We start from the raw sequence: 12,705 nt of genomic DNA on the forward strand, positions 1-12,705 counted from the left end.
CTAACTGCTGAAAATGAAATAAAAGTAAATTTCAGTGCACTGTGGAAAGCAATACAGGTGTATTTCCACGGGGCTTTTTTGAGTAGATAGCCCAAGGTTAATATAATCTCAAATTTCCTTATGGGAAATACAGAATTGCCACATCTGACCCCTGCTATCATTTGAAAATATTTTCTTAGTGAAAGCCTACTCAAACCATAGAAGTATAGAAGTTACCGTTCTTATTTATTGATTGATCTTCCTTGTGTTACCATGGAACTGGAATATCTGTGAACATTAATGAATTCAGCCTAACAACACACAAGATGGGACTACGAGCATCTCTGTTGCTCAGGCAAGAAGCTGAGGCAGGGAATAGGGAAGTGCTGGGTTGTCGAATCTCCAACACAACTGTGCCACAAGAAACATCTGGAAATGGCCATTATCTCTCCTCTCTTATTGTTTTGGCATTCAAGACTTTTTGCCCATTTTCCTCCTTTCTGGCTATTTCTCCCTAAAACTCTGCAACTGGCTGGTACAATCAAAAGCTGATTTCTCCAACTTTCTGTGGTGCTGCCAGAAGAGTCCTCATCACTGAAAATATGTTATCACATGATTTAAACAGAAAAAAATTAATCCCTTCCCTCTCTTTCCACCTCCCCCTCCCCAAAATGAGAAAAACAATCTCCACCATCTCCTGACCCCCAGGTCAGATTAAACCCGGATGTTGAAGGAGAGACCTAGAAAGAGGTGTACATCCCTTCCAATGCGGATTTAAGGAGAAGCTGCACAAGTAGATGAACTGTTGAACTCAGTCCTCTGTCTTAAAAATACATTTCATTGGGATCGTTAATGCACAATATAAGTACCCAAAAGATGTAACAGAATTCTGAAATATGAATTAAGGACGTATTGCCATCCCCAGCAAAATAATAAAAGTAGAGAGATTAAGAGGCAAGCATATCTTTTTGAATTGTAAAATAGGTTTATAGGTCTTCTAATAACAACTTTTACTCAAACCTTACATAAATAGGCTTATATGATACAAATATTATGTGGGCTATGTGGAAACTACAAGGTCCCTAATCATGTTTAGGGATTACTTGACAGAACAGAGACATTTCATTCCTATTGGACCTAGGGATTACAGCAAAGAAACATCTAATATTCCATTTTTTAATTTCATGCATTTTTTATTTACTTTTAATGATGCTGTATATATTCATCATCCTGAAATATTAAAACAGTATGAAAAAAGTAATAAATTGGTGGAAAATTTAGGGAATGGGAATGCAACAGCACGCAAATCATACACTATCAAGTGCTTGATACACATTTAAAATTACTGTCTAGTACAGCAAAGCCAAATTCCTGGCAGATTTCTGAAGCGCAAAGTCACAATAAGAAGATCAGCAGAACAGACTGAAATAATAGAATATTCATCCCCCTAATCCATATGCAATTCTTTAGGGCTTTTTTTTTAACAATGCATATGAGGTCTGACTGTATTCAGGATTTAAATAAGTTGTCTCTCTCTCTTTCTCACACACACACACACTGTATTTTTGTAAAAAAAAAAAAAAAAAGTATATACAGTTATCATTTCTGCTCTACTGCACCCACATTGACAAGGTTAGCACATCTCCTCACACCTTGGATGAAACAATAGCATTTTAAACAACAAAAGTGTTAAAAGAAATACATTTATTCATACCACTGAAACCTCCTGCAACAGCTGTGTTGAAAGGAAGGGGTCCAGTTGCCTGGGAAAGGGATTTTTTTGTTCAATTTTTTTTAACTCTTTCCTACTTCATTCTAAATAATTACTGGTTAATTTAAAGCAATCTCACATGTAGTTACTGGCAACAAAATATTGAAATCAGTCTTAATTCTTTAAGATCTTGCCTTTCTCTCTAGAATGTAATTTTAGATCCAGTATTTTACAAAGGGACAGAGACCTAGAGATATGTAAATCATCGCTCAAAAGATAGATGCTGATGATAATGATGATACATATAGAAAATGTGCTTGAGGATGGGTGACAGGGAGGTGTAGTATAAAACTTCCATTGCCACGCTTGAGATTACCAAATTACTTCCAAGTAGTGCAAAGGCACAACTGAGTCATAGATGTTCCTCCAGACAAGGGTATAAAGAAGTTCATACCCTATCATATACAAACATGCAAAGCCTGATCCTTAGATCAAGCAGGTTTTACACAGGTTTAACTCTCTGATTAGGCTGCAAAATATCAACACCACAAACTCATTTTATAAGTCATATAAAATGAAGATATAAAATGAATGTACCCAAATGCAAGACATTTGCACCAGTAATGTATGTGTGGACTTGCTAAATAAAGGTGCCTACATGTGATAATTACGACGGCCACATGCAGAAAGCAACTTTCACAACCATCACGACAGCTCTTGTCACAACTCTGTTAGTGAGGCGAAGGAGCACTAGGACAGGTGATGGTACACGAAAAGCCATCTGGTAAGTGAGAAAGAGCAGCCACATCCTGTCGAAACCTGAATACCCAAATGTAGCTACATGCTATTTGTAGTAACAGGTCTCATGAGAAATGGTCCGGGGTGTAGATTGCTGCCGAGTGTTTACCAGGACTTTGGGTTCCTACCTGGTGAGGGACATGCTGATCCAACCCCCTTGAAATCATGCTCGCGTGTTATTAACCAGACTGTGATATCAGCTGACATTGCTATACAAATGGCAAGGTTACTTTTTTAATTTAACACAGTCTAAACAAGCAACATAAAACATTCTTAATGAAAAATGTTCCTTTTGCTAAGGAACCTGCTTACGTGCCCATGCTATGACACCAACTATTGACACAAAGTCCACACTTAGTGGTACTTATTGCTTACAGGTATCTAATAATTACTGATAGACTCTGGGGGAAAAAAATCCTAAGCATACTGAAATCAGCAGGAGCAGTCCCCCAACAACAGAGCCAGAATATCCATCCATCCTATATGTATGTTTTTCAGCCACATAAGTAAAAGTACTTATAAAAAGGATTTGACCTGTTCTAGCAAGAAAAGTTGTACAAGGAAATAGAAGACAAATGGACATAAAACTGCTGCTAGAGAATATGATGAATGAACAGGGTCTATTAATGCACACTGAACTTTGGAGAGAAAGCCTGATAGACACCCTGCAGAGCTGCACTGGACCGAATCTGAAAGGCACAGGTGGCAGCAGCTTTGATGCAAATGTACCACGGTTTTAAAAGACAAGGCAATTAAGTAAAAGTACGAAGTACCATTTTATTTTGGTGGCAGAGCAAAAAAAAAAAAAAAGGCTACAGAAGAAAGCAGGGATTTATTGAAGAGCATCTAGTGAATAGTAGGGTATGCCTGAAATACATTAGTGCTACTCTTTCTTTTGCTATGCTTTATTTTACAGGACATAACACATATCTACATGAGTTTTTATTTTAGAGAAGACAACAACTGTTTGTGACAGTGACAGCTAGAAAAAAGCAGCAAAGCTTTTGTCCAAATTCCATATTTTGTTCCAAAGCAGAGAGCTATTAAATCTTTTCTACAAGTGTTTGTAAATATGGTAAATACTTTTTAATGTGCACAAAGAATATTTTGTTTCCTTGTACAGATTCAGAGAAGTGGTTCAACCACATTCTTTAGAAAGCTTCTAAGCAAGCAATGCAAGACATATATTTGGAATAGGAAAGTTTAATCCTACTCATTAAAACATGACAAACTTATAATTAATTGAGAATGGAGTCAATAATGAGAACATTCCTCAATGTAATGATGTTGGTACTATCAGCTTGTAATGTGGGAATACACTGTAGAAAGTGAAGTATAATATGGAAAAATTACAAGTCAGTTTAAAAAAAAAACCAGCCTGAAAGTTTTACCTTGGGTTCAATCTTTAAAACATGAATTTTAAATCCTCAAAAGTTACATTTTCCTGATAATACATTATGTTGTTTTCCTGTGATGAGGAATAATTCAAGGTCTTACATTGCCTGATTAATCTCTCAACCAATATTTAGAAAAGGTTTCTCTTTGAGCTAATCAAACTTGACAAAAGCAATCTTCAAACTATGCCACATTCACTGATTTGTAAGATACCTCAAACTTGTGTTTTATTAAATGCAGTTTAAATTAGCAACAGCTCTCAATTCACCTGCTTATGACATACCCTGAATCTCACAGACAGTACAAAAGGTAGGTAAAAGGACAGCATATGCAGATTAAAATTATTAAGTCAAACTGTCTTTTTTTTTTTTTTTTTTAATGAAAGATGCTGGTTTAGTTTTAAGATAGCACTCAGCTACATCCCTATCACTCACACTAATTGCATTTTGACGGATAGTTGCTGATGGCATTCAGTTTATTTTTTTCTTCTCTAGATAACTGCCCTGACCTTACTGGATAAGGTGTGTCCAGCAATCCCACCAAATACTGCTTATTTCTTTAGTCATATGAAAAAGGTTAACTTTCAATATACAACTTTACGACATCCTCAAGCTGTCAAGTGTCACAGTGGTATCGTTATGTTAAAGGACATCACTCCAGAAGAGCAATGTGGTGTTGGTACAGTTGTTACCACGAGAACAACTAGTAAGGAAGCACTACAGTACTGACTGGCAGGGAACGCTGTAGGGAAGCATGTAAATACCATTCCAGTCTTCAGCTTCACTAACAGTCAGTGCTGGTAGTTTCCTTTCTTTCTGTAAGTGGTCATCCGTGTGCAAACAAGATTCTCCCACGTTTTGAGAACGTGTTTAAATTTGGTTACCTGACTCTGAGCACTAAAAGAGATTCCTGAGTTAGTAAGATGAGCAAGAGGAAAAAACAACTGCGGGAGAGATGTAAGCATTAATTCTGTACTGTAAATATTCTAAAAGGAAATCAGGCCTCCAGCTTACTCTTCCTCTCAAGTCCCACTTAAGTTCTGGATAAATAAGTTTCTGAGGTACTTGACTCCCCTGTATTTCCTCATGGTTGTGTGCAACTGAGAAACTGCATTTCTGGCAATGTATGTGATAATATAATATAATACAATACTCCATTAACAAAGACTCACATGTAATTAGAAGTTCTTACTGCAAATCGTTTTTGGACTCAAGGAAGGATATCCAAATATTGAGTAATACACTCTGACTGGGAAGACTATCAATGAGTTTCTCAATTTGTTTATATAAATGGGCCAACAGTTTTAAAAGCACTTCAGAGCACTTAACTAAAGCAAACAAGCACTTGAACTTCAAATATATAGCAAGAGAAGCCATTGACAAGTATGACTTTACTTAGTAAATTCTGATATCTTTGCGACCTTTCATTCATACAGTCTCTTCACGAACAGAAGCACCAGGCCTCATCTCAACTTCAGCTCTACTGCAAGATACAGAGTTAGTGGTGTTAGTGGGTGAGAAACCACCTATCCCCTTTTATTTCTTTTTGTAAAAGCAATCAGCTTTGTTTCTTCCTATACAGGGATTCTGGGTCCATAACAGTATTTATAAAGCAGCTTCTGATTTTGAAACCTTTTTCTCTCTCTTATTTGGCCTTTAAAGTGCAATTGTTCCATTTTATAAAGCTCATTTTCCTTAATATCCATGGTAGCTAAGCCTTGATTTGGAAATATAACGTTTACCAAACACCGTCCTATTAATTCCCAACAGCTGTGGAAATAACTTGCTGTAGTCAGGAAAAGGGTGCCTTTGGTAAGTAGCCTCATCGTGGTACTAATGTCACGTGCATCTTTTATGTCTTCATATTTATATCAGACTCCCTGGCTACTGTTTTATACAGAACCACATTGGTAATTTCCTGACCAAATTAGTGTGATTTCATTCACACACACTTTTCTGCTGATAGATCAGCATGCAGATGAGGAAGATGAATATTCTGGAGTTTTAGACAGTATTTTTTTTTCGAAACCGATGTCTAGCTCAAGTACTAAGTTGGCCAGAAGAAGCCAGAAGGTGGTGTTTAAATCAAGTTTTTCTGTTCAGTAGCAGGCACATCTCATTCCCTAAAATCCTACAATACACTTTGATTTTTATTTCTCTCTGAATGTGTTTTGCACACAATCTGCGTAATGTGGCAGAAAACAGATAGAATAAACCTTTACTTTAACCTGGTCATTACCATCTTATAGAACGCACAAAAAAGTATTTTAAGCTATATTCTGGAGCTCATTGGCCCCCACTGGGATTTCAGTTCGCTAGTTTTAGGGGACATGCAGCATGTTCTAATGGTGGTACTCACTGAAGGAGGTTTGTACTCATTGGTCCGGTAGTGGACACTCTTGAAACCCTACTTAGGTAGGAAAAAATACCCACAATTGATATGGTTTAAAATATGAACTACTGAGTGCAAAAGCCTCAGACTATGCACAGTTCCTAAAAGAAATAGATTTGAAAACTCTTTGAAATACCATATAAGTTATAATTGGGTTTTAATGTATAAAACGGCTCAGTAATTTAAATGTTTGGAAAAGAAAACAGTCTTTCCTAGAGTTTATGAAGTGATAAGTCTATTTCTTAGAATGATTAACTATGCAACCGGATTTCAAACACGAGCATCTCCTGGCATATGCTCTCCACAGTTGACAGTGTGAGACCATACAGTTATACCAAATTAATATTCCAGGACCCAGTTCTGATATTAAAATTCCCATTCCTCACCTCCTCCCTCAAGTAAGTGCCTTGGTTTCTACAGTAGTAATTTTACTTCCTACTCTTAAACAACAAGTGAAATTAGGATTAAGCTCTGCTTCATGCATTCTGGTCTAGTGAACGACAAATTAGATTTGTATGTACACGATGCATATCATGACATTTCCACTAGAAACTAAAAAAAATCCCAAACACAACCCAAAACCCAGGAAAATTAATAACATTCAAGGATAATACAATACTCATTAATTTATAGAAAAATTTTTAGTAGCAAATGCATATTAGAAAACCAGATGAAGTACAGCCAGGACAGCATAAAGAATGCTTTTGGGGAAGAATGCACCCTAAAATGTCCCATTTTAGAACAGTGATAAAACAAGACTATGACAAAAGAAAATGTAATTCAGTTTTGAACACACTGCAAATAAGTAACGAGATCTAATAATTTAGAAAGCCCTTCAAGAGCCCATGGCTTTGGTAGAAATGAATAAAAGGGTGAGCTGGAATTAAAGAATAGAAGAATAAACTTAGACAAGAAGAACTGAGAGAAAAAAAGAGATAAAAAGCAGTGAAAAGAAACAGATCCAGAGAAAGTATTGGTCTACTTCTTTCTAAGAATAGATTCATCAACAGAATATCTGTATGCACTAACACCTAATACGAGCATCCTGAATTCTGATCCTGATTTCCAGAGATGGCAACTACATATTAAAAAAAAAAAACACCTTAAATTGCTCATTACTAGAAATAGATTTGCATGAGAAAAGTGCAGTTAGATTCCCACTTCATTTACGAATATTAAGCTCATAAAATGAGGTCTCAAAGTAAGTCCTAACTCACAGTCTAACACTTCTCTCCTGCTGGTAACAGCACCATTGCCCTGAGACCTGGGAAATAACATATGGAGTGCCACAGGGAAGAGGCAGTTTGTGTGAGCCCAGCAAAACCTGTACAAGGGCTTGGGAGATGAGTTTGAGGATTTGCAGTTCTGTTCAGTATTCAAACAAACAGAGAAACATTCAAGTGGGAAACACCATCAACAGTAAAAGGCCTACCTTTATTTAGGCCCATCTGAGCTCCTGACAACACAGGTCAGGGGCAAATAGCTCAACCCAGTCAGAAACCTGGGGCCATTCAGTAGAAGTGGAAGGATCTGCTCAAGCAGAGCAACTTCCAAAGCCGTGGTCATACTCAACTTTTCTATTTCTCATTAGTTTTCCTACCCTCAGTAAAACTTGTTGGTATGCATGTCCAGCTACTTTATTTATTCTTAAGTATGTAAAATGACCAAAGAAACATGAGTTTACCCTGGTACAGAAGCCAATTGCCAGAGTAATCCAATATGATGTTTATATCAGGCATAAGATGACGTTCAATATTCTGTAGTCAGTGCAATGTGAACAGTTGGTTTAGGTTTAAAAATGTTTACCAAATACTAACTTTACTTATATTTGGGTTAGGTTTGGGGGGGTCAGGGGAGGGGAAAGGAGGAAGTGGATGGTGATAAATTTAATAGAAGCAAATCACCAAGGTGCTAAAAACCAGCAGTTAATTTACTTGCTGCTTTAGAAAGTAGTTCAGGGATCTAAATTTTTGTTTTCCTATACTTCCAGCTCTAAGCTAATCATAGGGTTGTCTGAATTGTCTTCATCCCCTGAACACTACATGTGAGAACTCTTTACTTTTGTGTTCTAGCACTTTAAGCACAGTTGCTTATACAGTTAAGAGTCATCTTAGTGTTCTTCAAAACTATACAGAAGTATGAGATAACCCATTGTTTTGAAGGTAGAAGTTTGTTTTACCCAAGACAGCAGCTTGTCAACTTCTAGGGCCTTCCAACACTAATCTCTCTCTCATCCATAAGTGTCTAACACATTTCCTTTTTTTAAACTTACTGAACATTTACAGCAGCCAAAATGTATTTTTTAAAACATAACTAAAATGCTGTACCCCAGACTCTAGGAAAGATCAAGAGAAGGGTCAAAATTTAAAAGGTTGGTTTAAAAATTAGGCACGAGCCATTACTGTGCCTGAAGTGACACAATTCAGGAGGCAAACAATCTCCCCACTGCTGGCTGTGGTCTCCTCCCCCACCCCCCCATCCCCCAGCAGTTCCTGTGTGCTTGTTTCACCAGACAAATCGCAGAGGAGAGGGAGCGAACCCCCTTCATGGACTCACCATCCTTTTCTAGTCACATTCACTACGCATTGCATTAGAAAATCGTAACGGTGTTAAAATATTTTGGCAGGATTTGTTATGGCCAGATCACTCACTTCCTTTGGGACACACAAAGCCTCCTCTGGCAATGAAACAGCCCAAATGTCAGCAAATCCTATAGAACAGAAAACGGTCTGTCAATGTAAAGCCTAAATGAATCTCCAATTAAACAAAACAAAACTGCAAAACATAAAAATGCACACACAGAAAAAAGAAACTACCTAGATGTGTTCACTTTTTATTAAAGGTTTCTTTTTTTTCTCCCACCCTCCAGAAACTTTTGAACAGCATTACAATGAATTCATCACAAGGTGCTATTAGAGCACAAGCTCCCTCCAAGTGTTACCAATTCACGGACAGATTAGAGGGCACATTAATAACATAGTTAATATGAAGTGTTTAGAGCCTTTACGTCGGTGACAAATACGACTCAGCCAAATTTCCTGACCATTGAGGCCACGGAGGAACAATTTGGTAGATTTCATCAACAGTTCTAATTATGTTCCTGTCAAGTCGAGAACAAAGTAATCCATAACTGGGGGGCTGCTCGGAGACAGTGCCACGCGAGAGTAATTTATGCCCAGGGCCCTCGCTGTAGTTAGTGTGCACAACGCTTGACTAACAAGTGGGTTCAAAAAAAGGAATTTATTAGGGAAAACACAGTCTTCCAGCTCCGAGCAGCTCATCAGGTGCAGGCTTAGCAGGAGTTACGAGGCAAAGTCTTCTTGTTTATACAAGCATCTTAAGTCCACGCTGGCCTCAGCGGGTTTTAAACCATGGGAATTCAGCCCAAAGTGTGGCACAAGCTTCTGCTGGAGCTAGGCAAGCTTGCTACTGATGCCATAGTTCAACTCAGCCCCTTTTAAAATCAACTCAGTCCTTGGAACACCAGCAGTACCACCGCAGAGGCTGAGTGGTACCAATGCCCTCTTGCAATCCTATAAATAACACGCTAACGAAAGATGCAAAGGGATTATAGTAACAGTGAACTGTCACAATATTCAATGTGTTTCTTACCACAGCCCAACTGGGAAACAGGCTGAGAAAGGGAAGGGAAGGGTGGGGGGGAGGTATATGGGGGAGAAGATGTCATGTAATTTTGTGGGATTTTCCACTGTTATCTATATTGGGATATGGCTTCTATCCTTTCAAACAGGATCATTTTATATATGACACTCTTGCTGCATTTCACAAAAGAGCAGGAATGTCTCCCCTAGTGCTAAAAGTGTAAAGCCTGGCAGTGGTCATTCGGAACTAGTTACTTGCACATGTAGTGAGATGTTAGAAAAAGTTAAATGATGCATATCAAACGTATTTAAGAATAGTATCTGCAAAAACAGGGGAAAACAAAATCAGCAAAAAATTAGATCTGTGTGAGAAATACAAAATACTTAATGGGTTTTAAAGCATAGTTTTCTGAAGGTAGCTTTGGGCATACACTGCTGTCAGTAGTTTTAGGTTTTTATTTAACAAGACAAAAACCACAGTGCTAAGAAAAAAAAAAAAAAAAAAAAAAAAAAAAAAAGAGGTAATTTTACAGCTCTTTCTTTGACAGTGAAGGAAGAAAGCTTAAAAAAGTGTTACCAAGTAACCAAAGCAACAGCCTACTTTAGTGGACCAAACACCAGCTCAGATAAAGGGAGTGCTCAAACCAAGGACCTGTTTCAGACTGACTTGCCTTGCAGCATCAGGAAGGTTGCCTTCTTCACCCACATTCCCCACTGGTAGAACAGGGACAAGTATGTAAAGGCAAGGACATTGTGCTCACATGACGTATCTTGCCAACGGATTTTTGACTACACAAACAGTACTGGCTTCACTAAACTGTTGGTTTTAGTTCACATATTAAATTACCAGTTAACTATTGGCACAGAGGAAATGCAGAGTGCAGCTATGGAGCACTACATCAAAACCCTGAGCTCCTCCTTTCACAGCCTGTTACAGTTCCTTATCCAGATTTGCTTGAACCTGTAAAATCTCTGAAGTCAAGTCTAGGGACCTTCCCAGCACCTACTGAGTGGGACAGTACTAGTTTCGTACAACTGAAGCTTCACAGAATTATGATTACTGGCACCCAAGGATAAAAAAGCAGTGGTGGCTTAAGCCTCACAAGGAGGCAAAGAAGAAATGGAAGGACACAGTCCCTTTCTGCAGATTTAAAAAAAAAAAACACCTCTCTGCAAGTAAGACAGACTAATTCAGAAGCCAAGCGATGCCTGGACGTTATAATTCCCAGACTCGTGATTCAGTCACAAGACATGCTTCCTCTCCTGGTGAAATGTCATGCTGCCGCATGCTTCTGTTACAGAACACATCTTAACCAAGTGTAGCAAAAGCATGATGATCCCATTAAGTATCTAACATCTAATACCTTGTGAAAACTAATTTAGTGCTTTATCAAATCTCTAGTTTGTATGTAGAGCATAAACTGGCTACATTTGCTAATAGGGCAGATTGACCTATCCCATATATTATCAAACCACATCAAAGTCTGCTGGAGGATGTAGCCTTAGCTACTTATTATCCCTTGCATTAACTCTCTCACTAGCTACTCGACCAATATATTTTCCTGTAATACATCTGTCATGATTTTGCAGGGAAATCAGCAATTCTGAACAGTGCAGCAGTTAGACAACAGGACTAAACCCATCATGGTTGCCTGGCTTTCCAATCTACTGTTAATTGGCATGGACAGAAGCCCTTAGAGCTGGGCTTGCACAACAGCACGCCACTGCTGGGCCCCAGAGATTCAGCCTCTTAGTTAGATCTGTATTTTTAGAGCTTGAGTAATTCACATGATTTCTTCAGGATTTATTACACATGTGAGAAATAAAGGTAAATGCCAACACCCTCAAATTTACAAGATTTTTTTTCTTCCTTTTGGCAGAAAAGGGTCATATTTTGCAAGAGAAGACATGGCTTAGTAATCAGGAAAAAGAGGGCTAGGATATTAGTAACAACAATGTTAGCAATATTAGATCCAATGAGAACATCTTTCTTGGCTCGGATGCTATGCAATCGTATTCCCACGTGTTTATTTAGGGTCTTATTTGTGACACTGTATAATGAATTATACATCTGAAGCCGTGTTTCTAACTGTCTGGAAACTTGCATAGGCTAACAGAGGGTTTGGTTGCTTGTTTTGTTTTAAAATCACAATTGCTACTATTTTCTGTTAAGATTGTGTTTGGACTTGGAAACTCTGAACCATTGTCCATGGGTCTCTTACTGACCTTTCTGACCATCTGACTACCTATGATCACCGTAACCCAGGAGTAAGTGTTAGAATATGAAAATTAAACTAAAATGACAAAATACTCCCTCTTCAGAAAGAAATCCACTCAACAGAAATAAAAGATGCTTCTCTCACTTTGCATATGTGATTATATGTAGTTCTGAAATTAATTATATCCATGGTACAACCCTGATCAGTCACATTCATTCCTATGTTTATTTTCTCTATGCGCAGCTTCTCAAGCGCTGTCATCCTCTTTTCCCTTATAAATTCAGGCCCTCCATGTCTTTAAAAACTAATATAAACAAGTAAAAGGCATTTGTGGGGAGACATGGGGTTGTTATTAGAAGTTTTGTATAGTTTCTTGGTGATCTCTGATCCCATTGATGATGGATCTCTTTTAATCCAGAAAATATTAAAAACCGCTTTAGTTTAGCATCAGCAAGCCAGGCAGGCCGATACAGAGACTCTTCTACTGGGTAAAACTTCTAACAAGTAAACTTTTAGCCAGGGGGGATAGATTAGACAACAGCAACTAAAAGGCGGGCAGTGAGTTAAAACATCACAATTCTACCTTACTGAATTGAACTGCAAGTCTTTG

The 12,705-nt window shown here is 38.0% G+C and overlaps 1 protein-coding gene across 17 annotated transcripts in view; it reads right to left on the reverse strand.

Annotated features, from left to right (window-relative positions):
* ESRRG (estrogen related receptor gamma) overlaps positions 1 to 12,705 on the reverse strand; it is a 403,057-nt gene that overhangs the window by 222,969 nt on the left and 167,383 nt on the right. For 6 of the 17 annotated variants that reach the window (XM_027897318.1, XM_027897320.1, XM_027897319.1 and 3 more), the window contains one exon: positions 8,831 to 8,984. The exons of 8 other annotated variants lie outside the window; for them this stretch is intronic. In XM_027897318.1, coding sequence (XP_027753119.1) covers positions 8,831 to 8,865 — 35 coding nt within the window. In that variant the 5' untranslated portion in view covers positions 8,866 to 8,984. The remainder of the gene's footprint in view (positions 1 to 8,830; positions 8,985 to 12,705) is intronic. 3 more of the 17 variants (XM_027897327.1, XM_027897334.1, XM_027897312.1) reach the window with 1 other exon arrangement.

The sequence above is a fragment of the Empidonax traillii genome, unplaced genomic scaffold (genome assembly GCF_003031625.1).
Source record: "Empidonax traillii isolate 1590-97213 ecotype Southwest subspecies unplaced genomic scaffold, ASM303162v1 scaffold535:size1322822, whole genome shotgun sequence".
Taxonomy (NCBI): Eukaryota; Metazoa; Chordata; class Aves; order Passeriformes; family Tyrannidae; genus Empidonax; species Empidonax traillii.